Genomic DNA, 21,191 nt, shown 5'->3' on the forward strand with positions numbered 1-21,191 from the left:
AAACCAGTTGCCGTACATTTTTATATGGCCAAAACGTATGGACTTTTCATAGCTTGTAATGTAAATCAATGACCTCTTTATAACAATATAGCACATTTCTGCCATATAATATCATTAATGTAATCAAGTAAACCTAAGTTGCTTCAGTCCAGTAAATATTCATCATGAAATATGGCTAACAATAAGTTACTTACATTAACAAAAATTAGTAAAACAAATCAGCAAAAAGGCCTGTGTACCACTACCTGAAGGAAGACTACTTTAGAATTATACTTAAATGCTATTTAATTTGCAATACGTATAAACTATCAATCAAAACTATCAAAGTTTTTCATTTAGAGGCCTTAGAAATTTATGTATCAAATATAATACAGTAGGCTTTAGGTTAATGGCTGGGGGATATTTGGTATTTTACTAATTCCATTCTATTTTACCAATTCTCACTATTCCTTAAGTATATTGTATGGATACAGGGCACAATATGTACAGTCGTGGCCAAAAGTTTTGAGAATTACATAAATATTGGAAATTGGAAAAGTTGCTGCTTAAGTTTTTATAATAGCAATTTGCATATACTCCAGAATGTTATGAAGAGTGATCAGATGAATTGCATAGTCCTTTTTTGCCATGAAAATGAACTTAATCCCAAAAAAACCTTTCCACTGCATTTCATTCCTGTCATTAAAGGACCTGCTGAGATCATTTCAGTAATCATCTTGTTAACTCAGGTGAGAATGTTGACGAGCACAAGGCTGGAGATCATTATGTCAGGCTGATTGGGTTAGAATGGCAGACTTGACATGTTAAAAGGAGGGTGATGCTTGAAATCATTGTTCTTCCATTGTTAACCATGGTGACCTGCAAAGAAATGCGTGCAGCCATCATTGCGTTGCATAAAAATGGCTTCACAGGCAAGGATATTGTGGCTACTAAGATTGCACCTAAATCAACAGTTTATAGGCTCATCAAGAACTTCAAGGAAAGAGGTTCAATTCTTGTAAAGAAGGCTTCAGGGCGTCCAAGAAAGTCCAGCAAGCGCCAGGATCGTCTCCTAAAGAGGATTCAGCTGCGGGATCGGAGTGCCACCAGTGCAGAGCTTGCTCAGGAATGGCAGCAGGCAGGTGTGAGCGCATCTGCACGCACAGTGAGGCGAAGACTTTTGGAAGATGGCCTGGTGTCAAGAAGGGCATCAAAGAAGCCACTTCTCTCCAAAAAAAACATCAGGGACAGATAGATCTTCTGCAGAAAGTATAGTGAATGGACTGCTGAGGACTGGGGCAAAGTCATATTCTCCGATGAAGCCCCTTTCCGATTGTTTGGGGCATCTGGAAAAAGGCTTGTCCGGAGAAGAAAAGGTGAGCGCTACCATCAGTCCTGTGTCATGCCAACAGTAAAGCATCCTGACACCATTCATGTGTGGGGTTGCTTCTCATCCAAGGTAGTGGGCACACTCACAATTCTGCCCCAAAAACACAGCCATGAATAAAGAATGGTACCAAAACACCCTCCAACAGCAACTTCTTCCAACAACAGTTTGGTGAAGAACAATGCATTTTCCAGCACGATGGAGCACTGTGCCATAAGACAAAAGTGATAACTAAGTGGCTCGGGGACCAGAATGTTGATATTTTGGTCCATGGCCTGGAAACTCCCCAGATCTTAATCGCATTGAGAACTTGTGGTCAATCCTCAAGAGGTGAGTGGACAAACAAAAACCCACTAATTCTGACAAACTCCAAGAAGTTATTATGAAAGAATGGGTTGCTGTCAGTCAGGATTTGGCCCAGAAGTTGATTGAGAGCATGCCCAGTCGAATTGCAGAGGTCATGAAAAAGAAGGGCCAACACTACAAATACTGACTCTTTGCATAAATGTCATGTAATTGTCGATAAAAGCCTTTGAAACGTATGAAGTGCTTGTAATTATATTTCAGTACATCACAGAAACAACTGAAACAAAGATCTAAAAGCAGTTTAGCAGCAAAGTTTTTGAAAACTAATATTTATGTAATTCTCAAAACTTTTGGCCACGACTGTAGACTTTCTCTTACATTTTCCAGATTTTGCACAATACAACATAACACTGTGCACCATTATGCTTCCCATAATGCAATGTAAATTACTTGATCTTCCATTTCCAGATTGATGAATGAACCTGAATTAACAGCCAAATTTTAACTCTTTATTTTATTGGACTTTGAATTGAAAATAAACTATATTTTACACATAAAATATATATGTGTAATTATAAAATATATAATTTTATTTCCTGGATTTGAAACATGCAACATAAGGTCAGATGACAAGAACAAAGTATACCGTATTGTTGCATCTTGCCTGCTGATTCACTTACTAAAAGTAGAAGGCAGTATTCAGAATAGAGTAAACTAATATTATTCCATTCCAGACAGCCTAATATATTACAGAATACTACACAGTATACTGTATACACTCTACTGTTAAAAAACAGAATACACGCAGTGACAAATATTTTAAACAGCCGTATGCTTCATCAATGTTTAATTCAGTGAATGGGGTCCAGGTATCTCAGAAATAAAACAATTATTTTGCATTTAATCATTAATTAAATAAAATGTGTCCAGCTGTATAAAAAATTAACAAAAAATTACCTCTGGGACCTTCATCAAACTTTAAATGTAAGATTAAGTTCAACACATTGCAATATACCCAGAACAGTGTGCATTTAAGTTTCTGCAAAGTAAGGCATCCAGGCTTTGTCTTCCACATACTGTGCACTGTGTACATACTTTAAACAGCTGGAATAATTGTATGGCAGTATGCTATTCTTAATAGTCAGTATTATGAGGTATTTGGGCATAGTTTTAATTCTCTCATTCAGTACATGCATACCAACACCATAAATTTGAATCATTTATTAACAAACTTGTAGTTATGAAGAGTCATAGGAAGGTTTCCGACTTTAATTGTGTTGCATTTGAAAAAAAAAAAAAGAAAAAAAAAATTGTACAAAAGTAACATCAAATTTTACACGTTTAAAAAGTAATCAAAACGAGGAGTCTTTGATACAAAAGAATCGTTATTAGACTACATAAAGTGTGGCTATAAACAGCTTGGGGCTGAAGAAAACAAAAAGAAATGGAAGATACATTATAAATGTTACAGGGATAATCTGGAGAGCAATAAGAGCAATGATACAAGAAAAATAAAGTTTATTACACGATTGTTTTACTCTGCCACCTGATGTCTTGTTCAAGTTGCATGTGGGCAGCGGAACAATGAAATCAGAAGATCCCCTGAACAAGATCCAGAGGACACGTGACAGAAAGCGCAAAGACCACTAACATGACATCAAATAAAAATCAAAGCAAGAGTGAAGACACAATTGGATGAAGGCCTGCCGAGAGGGAAGAGGATAAAAATGGACAGATCATGAGTAAGTCTCCCTCACAGCAGACTGTGTCCTTCTCCTGCTGTCATTCTCACAGAACAGACTCACTGTAGTTACACACATCTTGGTTTTCCATGTACCATAACATCCATTACACAATCTCACTCTCTCAAATGATCGTCTACTGAACATATACATGAGCAAAAGTAAAAACACATGCAACTCCAGCATTTTATACTACAGATTATGATACAAAATAAGGCATTTCTGTGTATGTATTTGTGTATGAGCGCAAGTTCATATGAGCATGTAGCTGTAGATGCAAATATGTGTCAGTGGAAACTGGAACCACATTTAATGTCATTTTTTGCCTTGTTTGTACAAAAGACTGCTATTGAACATAAATGGATAAGTCATTTTTAAAATATATATATTTATAATATATATATATATTTTTTTATCATATATATATAAATTGATAGTGAAAAGCAGACGTGCTGTGAAAGTGGGCGAGATTTTGGTCACTCCATGACCTCGCTGGCAGACACAGTGACCAGCTGGAGCGGAAGGTCGGAGTTTGAAAGAAGGTCCTGGGTGCCAGCCTGTTGCAGATTGGTGAGGATGAGAGTGGCTCCACCCCCAGTGAGGATGGTGTCCGAGGGGGCGGCAGCATCTATCTGACCTGCCCCAGTGTTGGAGTTTAGCCCTTTTTTGTTCTGATGAGTTTTAATGTGTTTCGCCAAATGGTCGCTGCGCATAAAACGTTTCGGGCATTCTGGACACGCAAACTTCTTCTCTCCTGAAAAACAAAAGTGTAAATGTAAAACTACCTTCAATATCGAGCTATTTTTCAGTCTGGAAAAACAAGCAAAATTTAAAGAAAGTGTTGGATTCTCATGTATAATGGGACCAATTGAAATATATGATGTAATCCTGATCTCTTCCAGTGTGCCCATACCTGTGTGTGTTCTGCGGTGACGCTGGAGTTCATCGCTGCGGGTGAATCTCTTGCCACAGTAACTCCATGAGCAAATGAAGGGTCTCTCTCCAGAATGCCAGCGCAGGTGAGCTCGAAGGTGAGATGTCTTACCGTACACCTTACCGCACCCTGGGATATGACAAATGTGTTGTTTCTTCTTTCCCATACTTGAACCTCTGAAACAGTTTTAAAAAAAAACATTAATTAGCTGTTAAAACAGGATTTGTGCCTCTCTGTTGACATGTACATTACCTTCCTCCAGCCTCTTTGCAGTTGGGGCAAGTGCAGGCTACTCTACGTAGTCTCTTTCCCTCTAGGCCTGTCCCCTCCTTATCCTCCTCAACCAACCGAACACGGAAATGTGACAAATCATTGGTGTTCAGGGTGGAATTTGGCCAATCATCTGACTCTGGCTCCTCTTTAATTTGAATATCTGCAAAAACAGAAAGGGGAGAATCATTTAAAACAGATTCCAAGACAATCGAGAAAGCCCCCAAAATAAAACAACTACACAATATATTAACAGGGTTCCCACAGCTTCCACCAATGAATTTCCATAAGTTAAAATAATTATGTAAGAAAGAAATTAAAGTTCCATAAATATAATTACACTCACAAAAAGCTATTTTTTGAAAATGAATTTTTTAAAGAGGAGCATAAATATTTATAACATTCAAATACTAAAATGTTATTAAAACATTTTTAAAGGGGACATCGGACACAAAATTCACTTTTACGTGGTGTTTGCACGTGTCCTAGCAGTGTGTGAACACAACCACTCTACAATAAAGAATCCATTCACTACTTTTTTTTTTAAACCCCAAAAAACCTAAACAGTCTTAATAATCAAGCCGTTTTGATTTTCTGAGCAATATGACATCATACTGCACAAGCCCTGCCCACAACCACTGACAAACTACCCTGTATTAGCATATCTTCACCCTCAGTCAGTCGTACGCTGTGCACTATTTTCTCCACGCCAGAGCAGCTGTAGCACTAATGACGCAGTGGATTCGTTTTGTTTTTGATGTTAATGCACCACTGAATACAACCAAGTACGTTTATGTCTGCATAAAACATTTTACTCCAGACTGCTTTCTGAACGAGGGACAATTCAAGACAGGTTTTGCTAAAAAGTTAAAACTCAAGGATGGATCAGTACCCACTGTTCGTAACCCAGCTCACCTCCAGAAGAAGTTATTTTTTATTATAAAAAATTACTTCTTCTGGAGGTGAACAAATTACTTCTTCTGGAGGTGAGCTGGATTACGAACAGTGGGTACTGATCCATCCTTGAGTTTAATATATATATATATATATATATATATATATATATATATATATATATATATATATATATATATATATATAATATATATATATATATATATATATATATATATATATAAAATACATCTACACACTTTATATTTTTAATTATTATTTGCAAATCACTTTTCCACTTCCACGGAAGAGAGGGGCGGGGTGAACAGAGCTCGTTAGCGTTTAAAGAGACATGCAACGAAACGGGTTGCTGTGATCAGCGCTGTTTTTAACAAGGTTAAAGGGGCATTGTTTTACACAACCACTGAAAAAAATTTAGCCAAAGTATGTTGCAGACATTTCATGGAGACCCTAAAGAAGCATACCAACTTGTGGAAAATGGCATCCAATGTCACCCTTTAAGTGTGTGTTCCTACATACCTGAGTGGCATTCCGTGTTTTCATCTTGCTGGTACTGACCAACAGAATTGACTGTGACTGTCTGAAGATTTGGGATCTGTCCCACTGCGCCTGTGGTGCCAGTTTGCCCAAGAGAAAGGGTCTGCACAGGGGCAAGGGTAATTTGGGGGGATGAGACCCCCCCAGCAGCCGGCAGCTGCAGATTCTGCAGGTTCTGAACCCCTTGAACTTGGAAGGTCTGCCACTGGATCTGGCCAGTGGGAGAGACGGTTTGAGCTTGGATCAGAAATGTACCAGCATTCAACAGTTGCACGCTTTGTAGTGTCTGCGCCGCTCCATCTGCTGTCTGCGCTGGTAAGAGCTGCACCACCGGTTCACCGCCAGCCGTGTGGTTCTGCTGGACGTAAGATGGATCCTGCTGCCCGGCTGATACAGCAGTGGCTTGGGTGAGAACGCCAGTCCCATCTATCGTCTCAGGGAGCGACGTCGTTGTGGAAGAGCTGGTGGTTGGCACAAAGGCATTAGCATTAGCGTCATTGGCATTAAGTGGCTCTGTGCATTTGCTTTCACCCTGGTTATCACTTGTTGAGGTGGTGGGACCGGTCATGATGAGCTGGCCATCTGCTGTAATGCTTGTCGCTATAGTCTGAGCACCAGCCAACCCCAGAGACTCGAGATCCACGTTACTCAAGCTATTTATCGGCACAAATGTGATATTGCCCGGCAGCCCCACCGGTACATTAGCGACAACCTGGCCCTGTGCGCCAAACCCTGAGCCGGCCAGTGAGACTGTGGGAATCTGCTGCACATGCCCACTTTGACTCAGCAGGCCCTGGAGGTCATTAGCATTGGTGGATGTGGCAATGCCCTGCGTTCCATCCTGAAGGATAGCAATGTCAGTACCCAGTGTGTTTCCATCTGCAGTGGGTGCTGCATAGCTAAGTGACGAACCATCCGTTCCCTGCAGCTGAGGGATGACCTGGTACTGCACCCCATTGGCCCCCGTGCCATCTACCCCTGCAGTCACGAAAACAGGCTGGGTCTGCCCTGCCATAGTCTGTAGTGGCACCACATATTGCCCGTTGCTGCCCAGAAGTCCTCCGCTGGGTACCTGCACTACTGCTGGCTCGTCTTTTACTGAGCTCACAGGCGTTAGAACCTCCCAGCGATCAGAGGAGCCCGTCAACTGGATGGCTGTGAGGTCTGTGGTCTGCTGTGGGGTGGAGATATTACTATTATATTAGTGCTTTATGACAAATTTAATCATACACAAACAGAGCAATTTGGATTCAACCAAAAATGATAACTATATTAGTGTTCAAACCAGTGGATGATAACATTGTTTATGAGCAACATGTGCTAAAGTTAGCTTGTCTGCTGCTTTAAATTCTCAAGCTCTTTAAAGTCCAGTGGATTCTGATCAACTGTCAATGTTTTTTATTGTTGATCAGCTGGAAAGAAATCATTCTGAAAGTGATTCCAACGATATTGTTGCTCTGTGTCATTAACGTTATAGTTGTGGTGTGGACTTCCCTATTCTCACAAAAAAATGTATAAAATTTTATAGAAACATTTATCATCCTTGGTGTCAACGGGCCTGAACTAGGCCTGTCGCAATAATCAATATATCGACTTATCATGCAATATATAATACATGACCTCAATTTTTGGTGAAGCAAAATATATCGCCCATTATATTTATTTAAAAATGAATGTCACCATGTTTTGTACATTCCACCTGCGCCTATGTCTTTTGCAGCTTCTCGTACATAACATGGTGTAGTCATGATATGCTAGTTCAAATTTAAAAAAAATTATTGCTTCTACAAAAAAAATATCTGCAGATATGATCTTTTTTAGGGATCTGTGGCTTTGTGCATATACACATCTGACTGCTAAGTAGTGATTGTGTTTTCAGCAATAGTGTGCACCCTTTAATTTACAGAGAAAAGAAGGTCAGGGAAAGATCTTCATGCAAGTTCTTTGTGCATTTTTCTTTTTTTTCTACTTGTTACTTTTCACTTTTTGTTAGAAAATGTTTATTTACTATTTATTACCCTTATTTTTTAAGGTATCTAATAGTTTGATACTTAATTTTCATGATCTAAATTGTCTTAAAAATTAAAAGTTTGTTGTCATTTGGAAGTGTGTAGGCTTTCTTGCATTATGCTGTTACATTATGATTATATTCACTGGCATAAAATATAATATCGCTTATCACAATTATATTTCCAGAGCAATATATCACACAACAAAAAGTTGTTATTGTGACAGGCCTAGCCTGAACAAAGAAAAAAAATATGGAAATACAAGTCACTATAGAAGTAAAGAAGTATGCATTAAAGTATAATTGTGCTGAGCATTAAATATAATGTTATAAAGTAGTTATATGATATTAATCTGTTCTTCCGTACTGTGATGCAATTCTGAGTTTAATATAGAAATAGAAAAAATGATAGGACGGAGACTTGGTTCTATCCATCCTTATTTTGAGATGTGGATGTTGCACTAAAAAAATAGAGGCAGATGAAGGAGAGCTTTGGGTTTTAAGTAAACTAAATGAATGGGGAAGTCCTGCATAGGACACAAGAGAGAAGTCTGTTGCTTTCACCAGAATATCCAGTTATAACAAGTTGATTAGACAGTACAAGTTCAAAGCATTATACTTATGAAAAACAATAAACATATAATTTATAAAGTAAACATATGCACAGATGAATTGTCCACAATGAGATCTATAACATGAATAAAAACAGATAGGGTCAATTTTTATTTCATACCGACTTCAAACTTAAGAGGTATCATTCAGGACTTTGGTTCAGTTATCTATTTAACACGAAACAATAACGTCTTTCAGCGGCTGTACGTCTGTCAGAAAATGCAAATAAATCATCTAGATTACTTCAAAATCCAAGAGCACGTAACAAAAGGTGACAAAGAGCTTCTGTTTGCCAGGTCTGTGCACGCAAGCGCTCCAGGGGGAATGGTGGAGCTGTGGAGGATATGCGACAGCCTTGGTAGAGGGTGGAGGCTTTTCCCGGTGGAGGGGTCCTCCCCTATCGTGGGGGTGACCCGGGATCACCGCAGGTAAAGCGGGCAAGGCGACGGTGGCGAGTCTGTCCGACCCACAATGGGCGGGTTTAAAAGGGTAAGAAAGTGGGTGGCCGTACAAAGCGAATGCTCACAGGAAGTGTTCGACTTTTACCCTATTTTTAAAACGTGTGAACTTCACCAAAACATCACAACACCCCCGCAAGACAGCGCCGGGGAAGACAGGGGGATTTCATACCTGGTCCTGGGCGCCGCTGGCCGGCTGCAAAAAGTCGCTCTGACTGCTGTCCACGTCCAAGGCAGCCATTTCCTGCTGTTTCGCTGGCTGTTCTGGGGCTACGGAGACACAGCGAGAGAAAAAACTCAAAACAAATTCATGCTCAACGAACCCCCACCTCGAAAAGGCGGAGATTTGCCGCAAAACCGCCTGGAATTTAAACGAATCAGGCGGTTCTTTCTGCTTTGGCGTTGCCCGAGCAACAGTCTTTTCGAATGTTTACTTTGTTAAAGTGAGGCTAGCTGGCTAACGGTTAGCGTCGCTGCTGAGAAAGATTAAACACTGAACTAGCTCGCTTTGCTAATGGCTCTCCAAACTCACCGGCGGTGCTGTGCTTCGATCGGGCTAAGTGTTACGTACCAGTCATAGCGTGAAAAGGTAAAAAATCGGAGGTTTATCTGTTCATTTAAACTCCCAACATGATTGTTTTAATCAAAGGCGGGCTGTGATCGGAGATTCGGGTCGATTTTTTTTCTTATTTTTGATTGACGGTGCGGGAAACACAAAAGGTGGGGCTTCGGAGATTACCAGTGAAATTTTCGTCACGTAAACGGAAGACCCGCCTTTCTTCTACGCCGTGATTGGCTGTGTGATTCGACCCCCTGGACACGGAGTGGTCAGAGCTGTACGTCTGTCAATTTCATGGCATGAGCGTTTCCTGTTTGTTGTTCACTTCGCAGATGCGGAGTCTTTGGAAATCTCGCTGGGATTGTTCACGTATGGCAGGAAGTTAGTTGCAACTCTGGTGGCCATTACACTAGACGTATTGTGAAACAATCAGTACAATCTGCGCAGTGTCACAAAACATTGTTTTATGTTCACAATAAAACGTTTCACGAAATATCATTTATAGTTCACACAAGATGAAAGATAAGATTAAGACATTTGTTGTGTATGTAAATGAACTAGTTTCGTTTTGAACCACAGTACAGCCCTGTTAGTTATCGCTTGCCCGAGTTTACGTGTCGGTTTAACCACCTGCGTAAACAGTGCTTTGCGGAAACAGCTGTGTGTATGTCCTCAGAGCCCAACTGTATCATAACAATCTTCCGCCTCATACTAATCATCTCTCACTTGTCCTGAACGTATATTAACATAAGAATTGCATTTTACATGGCTGTTTTTAACAATTCGAGAATACCGCCAAGTCCGAGCCATATAAGTTTTACTTGTTTTTTTTTTTTTTTTTTTTTTACAACTTGTTAAAGTCTTTTTCAACCTCGTCCACCAGATGCCCCCTGTCCAGCAACAATATCAAGTTTCTACATTTAAGTTCCTATACAATAAATAAATTCACTTTAAAACCAATCTATGGTTCATATAACTATCTGCTTCTCAAGCCAGTTTGAAAATAGAAAGGTAAAAAAAAAAAGTAATTGTTTTTTAGTTAGAATTACAACTAGAAACTAAATAAGAATTAGCATGTAACTAATACTAGTAAAGATACTAGTAAAGTCAGGTCCACTAGTAAAAACAGATCCACACAGTATTGCACAAATACAATTACTGTTACCAATAAAAAAAATATACAGAACATATAAAACTAGCCACTTTAAAATAGTTACTAGTTTGGGGCATTGATGTAAACAAAACAACAACAAAAAAGCCATAGGCTTCTACCACAAGTCTCTGTGTTCCAGTCGCATCCAGATCTCTAATCTACATACCTCTAACACGTCACAATAAGGATTTAAAAACCATCAATGTCAGTATATCTAAAGTAGTATTAATAAGTAGAAAAAATAAAACACACTTTCAATCTTTGGTTCAACTTTCCAGCTGCGCTGCTTCAGGTCTTGAATGGTTTTGCATTCTCCATCTCTGGTGTAGGTCTCCTCCGTCTGGCATCCCATTTCACGACATGTCTTGGGCTGACAATACAGAGATAGATTGAATTTAACATGTATAGAATAGAAAGCATAAGACAAATAAATAAACTTAACAGTATGATATAGAGTAAGTAGCCACAACCATACTAATAATATTTTTGCAGAATGCATATATTGTGCCCTGTATGAAAATATTTTGGAATATGCACAGATGAGCTACTATTGGCAAAAAGAGCTGTACACAATAGATCATACTGCAAATACTGTATCCCGCAGTGCAATGCACTACACGCTGCATGAACAAAAGTTTTTTTTATATATATATAAAGAGTTCTCTGAAGTCCACTTATAATGTTAGCAATATTTTTTTATTTGTAAAGTAAGGATTTTTATGAGATCATGTTTAAACCAAAGGTTAATCAACTAATCACAAAATAACTGACAGATTTATCAGGTACTAAAATAATTAGACAAATTGACTAACTGAAAAAAAAAACAATACATCAATCAATATAAAAAAACCAGCCCTAATTTTATTATAATTTAGAGGTAATATGCCATTTTCTATCCTGTTTTTGACCCACTCTTTGAAACACTGTTTTGATAGGCCTGCCACATTCAAGACTTAGAAGTAAACGCCCACTGCTATGATTGGGTAACAGTTTTGCTTAAATATGTTTATCAAAATGGGTCATTTTGGTTAAAAACTTATAAACACTCATTACATTTCAAACGATCTGTAACAGACAAAGTAATAGTGACAAATGGTTAAAACATTGTTACTCACACTTGTGTGTTGCGACATTACTGTTGGATCCAGTATAGTCGGCACTGCATCATTTTTAATTTTCAGTCTCTCTGAAAATTTAAAAATGAATCCGCAGTAAAATGAAGCGAACAAATAAACAGTGTCTTACTGATGTGATCTGAAACTTATTCAAAAACAAAGTTCATCCACTCTTTCCTAATGTTAGGATCACAAGGAAGGCAATGCAAAGACTGTATTTTTCCACAACTTGGCACTGCACAACGTCTTGTTATCCTCGGAGGCATCTCTGTTGTTTTGTTGCTTGAGTAATGCTTTTTCCAATTAAAGCGCTACCTAAAGGGTAAAAATGGAAAAGCCAATTCATACTGTTAAATTTAATTGGCAAAATAGCTTTCAGCCAACAATTATTTTTGATTTGCATATAGGTTTTTGTTTACTCTTTAATTCACCTGAATTAGACCTTAAGATAAAATAGGAACCAAACCCATCACAAATGTGTTTTGAAAGCTCTTGATACTACACACACACACACACACACGTATATATATATATATATATATATATATATATATATATATATATATATATATATATATTACAGACCAAAAGTTTGGAAACATTACTATTTTTAATGTTTTTGAAAGAAGTTTCTTCTGCTCATCAAGCCTGCATTTATTTGATCAAAAATACAGAAAAAAATGTAATATTGTGATTATATTATTACAATTTAAAATAATTGTTTTTAAATGTATTATACTTTAAATTATAATTTATTTCTGTGATGCAAAGCTGAATTTTTAGGATCATTATCACATGATCCTTTAGAAATCATTCTAATATGATGATTCATTATCAAAGTTGGAAACAGTTCTGCTGCTTAATCATTTTTTCAGGACATGTGATACTTTTTTAGGATACTTTGATGAATAAAAAGTAAAAAAAAAAAAAAAAAAAGAAGCTATGTTTTTAAAATATAAATATTTTGTAATAACAATATGCATTACTGGTCAGTAATTTGGGGTCAGTAATTTTTTTTATTAAATAAAATCAATACTTTTATTCAGCAAAGATGTGTTAAATTGATAAAAAGTGATAGTAAAGAAAATATATTATTAGAATATATATTATTATAATTTTTTTTTATTTGGAATAAATGCAGTTCTTTTTAACCTTTTATTCATCAAATTTATTAGACAGCAGAACTGTTTCCAACACTCATAATACATCAGAATATTAGAATGATTTCTAAATGATCATGTGATAGACTGGATGTTACATGTGACACTGAAGGCTGGAGTAATGATGCTGAAAATTCAGCTTTGCATCACAGGAATAAATACATTTTTTTTAAAGTATATTCAAATAGAAAACTATTATTTTAAGTTGTAATAATATTTCACAATATTACTGTTTTTTTCTGTATTTTTGATCACATAAATGCAGGCTTGATGAGCAGAAGAAACTTCTTTCAAAAACATTAAAAATAGTAATGTTTCCAAACTTTTGGTCTGTACTCTATATATATATATATATATATATATATATATATCTCTTCCGGGTCTGTTGTGAACGCGACTGCTGTGACTGTTGACGTATGACGCTGCTGACATGTTCTCTGGTGCACCCAATAATAAAGAAAACACAACAAAATTATCAAAAAACACATAATTCACAACATCATTTTGAAAAAACTCACAACAGACCCGGAAGAGAAGAAAATGATGAATAAAGTCATAATTTTTGTTATTTTTGGAGCAAAATGTATTTTCGATGCTTCAATAAATTCTAACGGACCCTCTGATGTCACATGGACTACTTTGCTGATGTTTTTATTACCTTTCTGGACATGGACAGTATACCGTACATACATTCTCAATGGAGGGACAGAAAGCTCTCGGACTAAATCTAAAATATCTTAAACTGTGTTCCGAAGATGAACGGAGGTCTTACGGGTTTGGAACAACATGAGGGTGAGTCATTAATGACATAATTTTGATTTTTGGCTGAACTAACCCTTTAATTTCCGGTCATGTGCCGAATTCTGACCCTGCGACAGATTATTACCCCCCTAGTATTGGTAGGTTAAGGAGTAGGTGTGGGGAAAGGTTATTAGGCAATCAGGTAGTGACTTCAACGAGGGGGGTAATAATTTGGCACTGGTGCTTCAAAAGCTTTGAAGAGGCTCAATCAGTGGGCGTGGAAAGATGGGAGGGTACGTGGTGGGAACTAAGAGCGTACTATTGAGCAGACCAGTGTTGCCAACTTAGCAATTTTGTTGCTAGATTTAGCAACTTTTCAGACTACCCTAGCAACTTTTTTTTCAAAAAGCACCTAGCAACAAATTTAGCTATTTTTAAAAAAGTTTTTGGCAACTTTTAGCAACTTTTGTAAAGTAATTATAAAAAGGCACATATTTTCAACTAAATTACACAAAAAGAGGAAACCATTGAACAGCTAACAAGCCAAGCAGCACATCAACCTGGAGAGAGCTGGAGAAAGATGCCTAACAGTACAAACATCAAATGTGCATTAAGTTGCTACTTCCAGTTGGTCAATAATATATACACATTTATGATACAGCATGTTATTAGCTTGTATATATAATAGGGCTGTCAAATGATTAATCACGATTAATCACATCCAAAATAAAAGTTTTGTTTACATAATATATGTTTGTATACTGTGTATATTTATTATGTATATATAAATACACACACATAAATTATATAATTAGAAAATATTTACATGTATATACATTTATATATTTATATTCTTATATTTTATATTATATATAAATATATTTAATATATAAACATAACATATTCTTCTTAAATATATACATGCATGTGTGTGTATTTATATACACATAATAAATATACACAGAATACACACCAAAAACATGTAAACAAAACTTTTATTTTGGATGTGATTAATCGTGATTAATCATTTGACAGCCCTAATATATAACTGTTGTTCAGTTAGGTACACTGTAAGAAAAAATATGTAGAAACACTGAAAAGGTAATAGTCATTTTCTGCCAGGATGTTATCCTTTAAGTTGTAACCCTGTAACCTTAAAACACAAAATACAATGTGGAATTTAAAACAGGTAAAACACCTGTGAAAAATAAATATGGATCGTTCCCTCATATTAACAGTACATTGTATTCTATTTTTACAGACTTTTGTGTAGCACACTAGCTACCAATACACTGCTTAAAACTATAATTGTTCAGAATGTGCAGTTTTACTAGTTAATAAGAAAATAAATAAAATGTGTAACTGTTCAATAATTAAATGTTGTAAAAAAAAATGGGTCATAAAGATTTTATGTTACTTTTACAAATTAAAATATTTTATGTTTTATATTATTTTTATGAACAAATAAAATTAAAAAAAATATCTTTCGCTGAGATTTGAGTAATCTCGTTGTGTATTCTACGTAAAAACGCTGTTTTGTGTAATGGTTATGCAATGACGTCATCACGCAATGACATCACAACGTCTTTTAGCAACAAATCAATCATCTCGGTTACGTATGTAACCACAGTTCCCTGAATAGGGAACGAGATGCTGCGGTGACGTCACCATATGGGAACACCTTCGGTGTGACGAATGTCTGAAGCCCTATACCATCTCGCCAATCCTATTGGCCAAATAGCGCTTGGCACCGCCCTACGCATGCGTACGCATCGTATACCCGGGCGCCGCGCGCTATTTCGCTCAGATTTCATGAACTGAAGAGAAGAACGCTATCAGGTATGGAACGGCCGGGACCGCAGCATCTCGTTCCCTATTCAGGGAACTGTGGTTACATACGTAACCGAGATGTTCCCTTTCATAGGTCACTTCGATGCTGCGGTGACATCACCATATGGGAACCCTATACCATAACGCCTGACGTACCTGATAGCTGGGATCCAAGGAAGCATCTGCTCAAGCGGAGAGAACCCGGGAGCCAGGAGCCGTCCTTACATCCAAACTGTAAAACTTGATAAAAGTGTTCGGTGAGGACCATCCTGCCGCAGCACAGATATCAGCCATAGAAGATCCACTGAGGGCCGCCTGAGAGGAAGCGACTGCTCTAGTGGAATGAGCTTTGACTCCTAGAGGCGAAGCGAGACCACGCGCCTCATAGGCCAAAGATATTGCCTCCACCAACCAATGGGACATGCGTTGCTTTGTGACAGCATGGCCTCTATTCTTGTGTCCAAAACAGACAAACAGCTGGTCGGACTCACGCCATGAGGCTGATCGATCGACATAAGTCTTGAGCGCTCTGACAGGGCAAAGACTTAGATCTTCTGATCCTGTCCCAGCAGGGGGTAAAGCCTCCAGGACCGTCTGCTGAAAATGAAAGGGGTTCGAAGCGACTTTAGGGACATAATTAGGCCTCGGTCGCAGCAATACCTTCACAAAGCCCGGTGCAAAATCCATGCACGACGGCGAAACAGAAAGAGCCTGTAAATCCCCAACTCTCTTGAGAGAGGATAAAGCCATAAGAAGAACTGTCTTCAAGGTCAGGATTTTATCCGGTACGGTTTCCAAGGGCTCAAAACGGATGTCCTGATAGACCTTGCAGTACAATAGATAAATCCCATGAGGGAACTCGCACAGGGCGGAAAGGCCTCAGCCGTCGCGCACCTTGTAAAAAGCGAGAGACCAGCGGATGACGGCCCACTGAAGCACCATCCATATATACGTGGTTAGCTGAAATGGCTGCCACATAAACTTTCAAAGTTGCTGGAGTTACTCCATCAGAGAAACGGTCTTGAAGGAACTCCAGTACTGAAGCCACTGGGCAGTAAACTGGGTCCATACTACGAAAACCACACCAGGTCGTAAACAGCTTCCATTTGAAAGCATATAAGCGTCTCGTAGATGCTGCTCTGGAATTCATAATAGTCTCGGAGGTTTCTGCAGAAAGACCGGGACATATTAACTCACTCCGCTCAGAGGCCACGCCCACAGTTTCCACAGATCTGGCCTCGGGTGCCAAATCATCCCTCGTGCTTGCGATAGTAAGTCCTGTCTGAGGGGAATCTCCCATGGAGAGCCCGCTATTAGACTGACCAGTTCCGCAAACCACGGCTGTGTGGGCCACCACGGAGCCACCAGCAGCAACTGCTCCACTCTGTCCAGCCGTATCCTGGACAACACCGCTGGAATTAAACGAATTGGAGGAAAAGCATACAAGCTGGTCCTGGGCCAATCGTGAGCTAACGCATCCAAACCTAGGGGCGATGGAGGGCATAGGGAGAACCACAGCGGGCAATGCGTAGTCGTGCTCGACGCGAATAAGTCCACTCTCGCCTCTCCGAATATCCGCCATAAAAGGCTCACCGTCTGTGGGTGTAATCTCCATTCCCCCTGCTCCAGAGTCTGTCTGGATAGCAGATCCACTCCGACGTTCAAACGTCCGGGGACATGAACTGCTCGGATCGATAGAAATCTGTTCTGAGACCAAAGAAGAATACTCCTCGCCAGCCTGCACAGGAGGCGAGAGCGTAACCCTCCTTGATGATTCAGGTATGACACAACCGTCATGTTGTCTGACCTGAGTAGTACGTGACGGCCGGTCAGCAGATTTGAGAAATACTGGAGAGCTAGAAAAACTGCCAGTAGTTCCAACCTGTTTATGTGCCAACTGCGTTGTGTCGCTGTCCACACTCCATGAGCTGGGCGCCCTTGACAAACAGCTCCCCAACCGGTCAAAGACGTGTCCGTCGTGACAGTCTCTCGGGAAGCACAAATCCCCAGCCGAACTCAGGCTAGAAGGAACTCGGTTGACATCCACTGTTTTATTGACATAACACACCTCCGTGTCACCGAAATCGTACGATGCGGAAAACAACGGGGTGAAATGTTCTGACTTTTCGTCCACCACTGAAAAGGGCGCATGTGAAGTAAGCCCAGACGAATTACAGGGGATGCCGCTGCCATCAGACCTAACAGCCTGAGACACAAACTCACCGTCACTATGCGACCTACTTTGAAGTGAAGCACGCATGACGTGAGAGACTGAACACGCGGGAGAGATAGTCTGGCTGTCATCGCGCGAGAGTCCAAATCTATTCCCAGAAAGGTTATCCGTTGAGAGGGGATTAAAACACTCTTCTGGAAATTCGTGCATAAGCCCAGGCTGCTTAAATGATTCAGCACTAAATCTCGGTGAGAGAGTGCTTGAGTCTGTGATTGAGCTAGCACCAGCCAATCGTCCAAGTAATTCAACACACGAACGCCCTGGAGCCGCAACAGGGCCAGAGCTGCGTCCATGCATTTTGAAAAAGTTCGGGGAGCCAGGGCTAAGCCGAAAGGAAGAACACGGTATTGATACGCTTTGCCCTCTAAAGCGAATCTGAGGAACTTCCTGTGTCTCTTGATGATCTGAATATGAAAATATGCATCCTTCAGATCGATCGTGACAAACCAAGTGTTTGGTTGAATCTGAGACAAAATGGACTTTACCGTTAACATCTTGAATTTGCTCGTCCTGAGTGCAAGATTCAAACGGCGTAGATCCAATATGGGTCGCAAACCGCCCCCTTTCATTTGGTAAAACAAAATAGCGGCTGTAAAAAAACCTGACTCCATCTGAGAGGGGTGTACTTCTTCTATAGCCCCTTTCTTCAGCAGAGCTGTCATTTCTTGCCGCAGCACCGCGACTTCCTCTGGTTTCACAACCGTGGGAAGAATTCCGCGGAAAGGAGGCGGGCCTTTTCGAAACTGAATGGTGTATCCAAGACGAATCGTGCGTAACACCCATTGCGAAATGCCGGGCAAGCGTTCCCACGCGGCCCGAAATAGCGTCAGTGGTTTCAAGGTTTCCGCCTTTTTTAGCGTTTTCATACGCGTTAACATGCCCGAATACGGAAAGCTCGCGGCGTCCGTAAGCCGGGGAAGCGCGTGCGTCAAATCCGTTGCATTTCGTTGTGTATAATCCTGAAGCGTGTCCACGCCAGGAATTAATCCAACAAGATGAACATCGGGCTCTGCCGCTAGCGAAAAAGCGGCGGCTGTGTGAGCCGTCATAAACGGGCCGTCTTTGCCAGACCCTTGTAACGTTCCTCGGATTCTGAAGGCTGAATTGCGCAGAGTGTCTGAGGAAACGCCTGACATAGTTGATCGATCCAATGCTGCTCGAAGCGCCTTTTGCGGCGAGACAGTCAATGTTTGAGCGTGGGGACTGCAGTGAGAGGGTTGGATGCGCGAAAACGGTCCAATCTCTAGCGGAGGGCACAGTCCCTGGCAAGCAGCGAGAATATCAGGAGCTGCTATTAGGAGCCCGAGAGCGAGAGGCATTAGCCGTCGAACTCAGGTCTAATCTTTTCCGCTGTCGCTGGCGAGCTGGTGGAAAAGCCTTAGGACCCCAGTCCTTACGAGGGGGCGCCACAGGCGAAGAATCTTCCCGTGAGGCAGCCCGTTGGCGGTTTGAAGAGGTTGAACGAGACCGCGCGGGCGCCTGCCGCCATTCAGTCTCCCTGGGTCTGCGTGGAATCAGCTGGCGGAAAGCGGCTGATTGCTGTTTCGCTGCCCTAAATTTATCCACCACCGACGTAACTGCCTCTCCAAACAAACCGTCCTTAGAAATGGGCGCGTCCATGAGAAAAGATTTATCCTTTTCCTTGATATCGGTGAGATTCAGCCAAAGGTGGCACTCGACCGTAATCAAACCAGCCATGGAACGGCCCACTGCCCGAGCAGTATGTTTGGTAGCGCGTAGCGCCAAATCCGTTGCTCGACGCAGCTCTTTCACAGCCTCGGGTGTGATGCCCTCCCCCTCGTCGAGATCCTTTAAAAGCTCCGCTTGGTAGGCCTGGAGGACCGCCATAGAGTGGAGCAATGCGGCCGCCTGACCAGCAGCCATGTAAGATTTCCCGACGAGGCTAGACGTGACTCGACACGCCTTCGAAGGAAGGAGGGGGCGAGACTTCCATGCCGTGGCCGAATTAGGCGCCAGATGTTCGGCGAGAGTCTCCTCAACCGGAGGCATCGCTGTATAGCCACGGTTCGCCATATCTGAAATGGTGGCGAAATCCGCAGCCGCAGTGTTAGTGATGCGCGCCGAGTAGGGCTGCTTCCAGGACCTCAAAACCTCCTGGTGGAGGTCCGGGAAAAAAGGCAGGGGCCTACGGGGCTGCGCAGGAGCACGACTAGTTAAAAAACGGTCGTCCAGCTTAGATGAAGGTTGGGCCTCGGCCTTCTCAACCTCCCAATCCAGTCCCAGCTTACCCACCGCACGAGAGACCACATCCAACAGCTCGCTGTAGGAGGGGGAAACGCGCTTCTCCTGTCCGTTTCGTTGCAAAATGTAAAGGCACAAATTCCCAGCGGGGGCACTTGTGTTAAAACCTTTTTATACAGTCTATGGTTAAAACTTACCAAGCCCATCGCTTACTTTTTGAAACGGCGGTTAGTTTTCTTGAGAAGGCCAATTTTCATCTGCTCATAATTCTGGAAGCTCTCTTTTATAAAATGATCGCTGCACCCAAATAAGCCGGTGGTGTCGGTGGTTGATGGTCGGCCCAACACCTCAGCGTTGCGAGGGAAGCAGTGCAAATGCTGCTTATTTTTGCACCATACAAAAGCATTTTTGACCTATGTTTCTGATTGTCACATTAAAACCCGCATGTCAATCAAAGTATAAGACCACGCCCTCACGAGTATTGTCCCTCACTATGTTAGATCAAACAGTACATCAATGCTAAAAATTTAATTCGACCAAAAAAAAAAAAAAAAGCAAATAAAAAAACATTTCTACTGGATGCCCTCGGATAATATATTATTAGTATAATGTATTAGTTCTGTATAAAAACTGTCAACTACACCTCTATAAATGTTTTGTTTCACAGCAGCTTAATACTACTAAATTACAGAAGACTGTACTTTAAAAAAAGGTGATTGTGACTTTTAAATCTGGCGATTCAGTGTGGGGTTTTTGTGTGTGTGTTACTGACACGAAATAAAAAGGGTAATGGCAACTTTTTATGTTACAATTATGACTTTTTTTCTCGTGGTTGCCAAGTTAATATCTTGAAATATAAAATATAAAATCAGAATTGCTTAAAAATAAAAAGTAGGAAGAAAGAAGAAAATGTGCAATTATCTTATTTCTTAATCCTGTGGTGGAAACAGCTTCAATAAAAAGAGTCCTATCCAAACTGTTTGATTATTTATTGGCTAAACATCTAGAAATGCGTGAGACAATTGAGAAAGAACCTTCAACAGAAAACAC

General features: G+C 40.3%; 1 protein-coding gene across 2 annotated transcripts; it reads right to left on the reverse strand.

Moving 5' to 3' along the window:
* Positions 1–2,878: 2,878 nt before the first annotated feature.
* On the reverse strand, positions 2,879–9,900 carry LOC109073959 (transcription factor Sp3-like). 2 transcript variants are annotated; one of them, XM_019090033.2, is made up of 6 exons: positions 9,720–9,900; positions 9,321–9,418; positions 6,053–7,244; positions 4,601–4,781; positions 4,328–4,524; positions 2,879–4,168 (listed from the first exon to the last, which is right to left on the reverse strand). In XM_019090033.2, the coding sequence occupies exons 1-6, from the start codon at positions 9,724–9,726 to the stop codon at positions 3,891–3,893; spliced, it is 1,953 nt and encodes a 650-aa protein (XP_018945578.1). In that variant the 5' UTR covers positions 9,727–9,900; the 3' UTR covers positions 2,879–3,890. The 2 variants fall into 2 exon arrangements, with proteins under 2 accessions (XP_018945578.1, XP_018945579.1); XM_019090034.2 differs by having other exon boundaries at positions 9,681–9,900.
* Positions 9,901–21,191: the final 11,291 nt, after the last annotated feature.

This window comes from Cyprinus carpio, chromosome A6, assembly GCF_018340385.1.
Source record: "Cyprinus carpio isolate SPL01 chromosome A6, ASM1834038v1, whole genome shotgun sequence".
NCBI classification, from domain to species: Eukaryota; Metazoa; Chordata; class Actinopteri; order Cypriniformes; family Cyprinidae; genus Cyprinus; species Cyprinus carpio.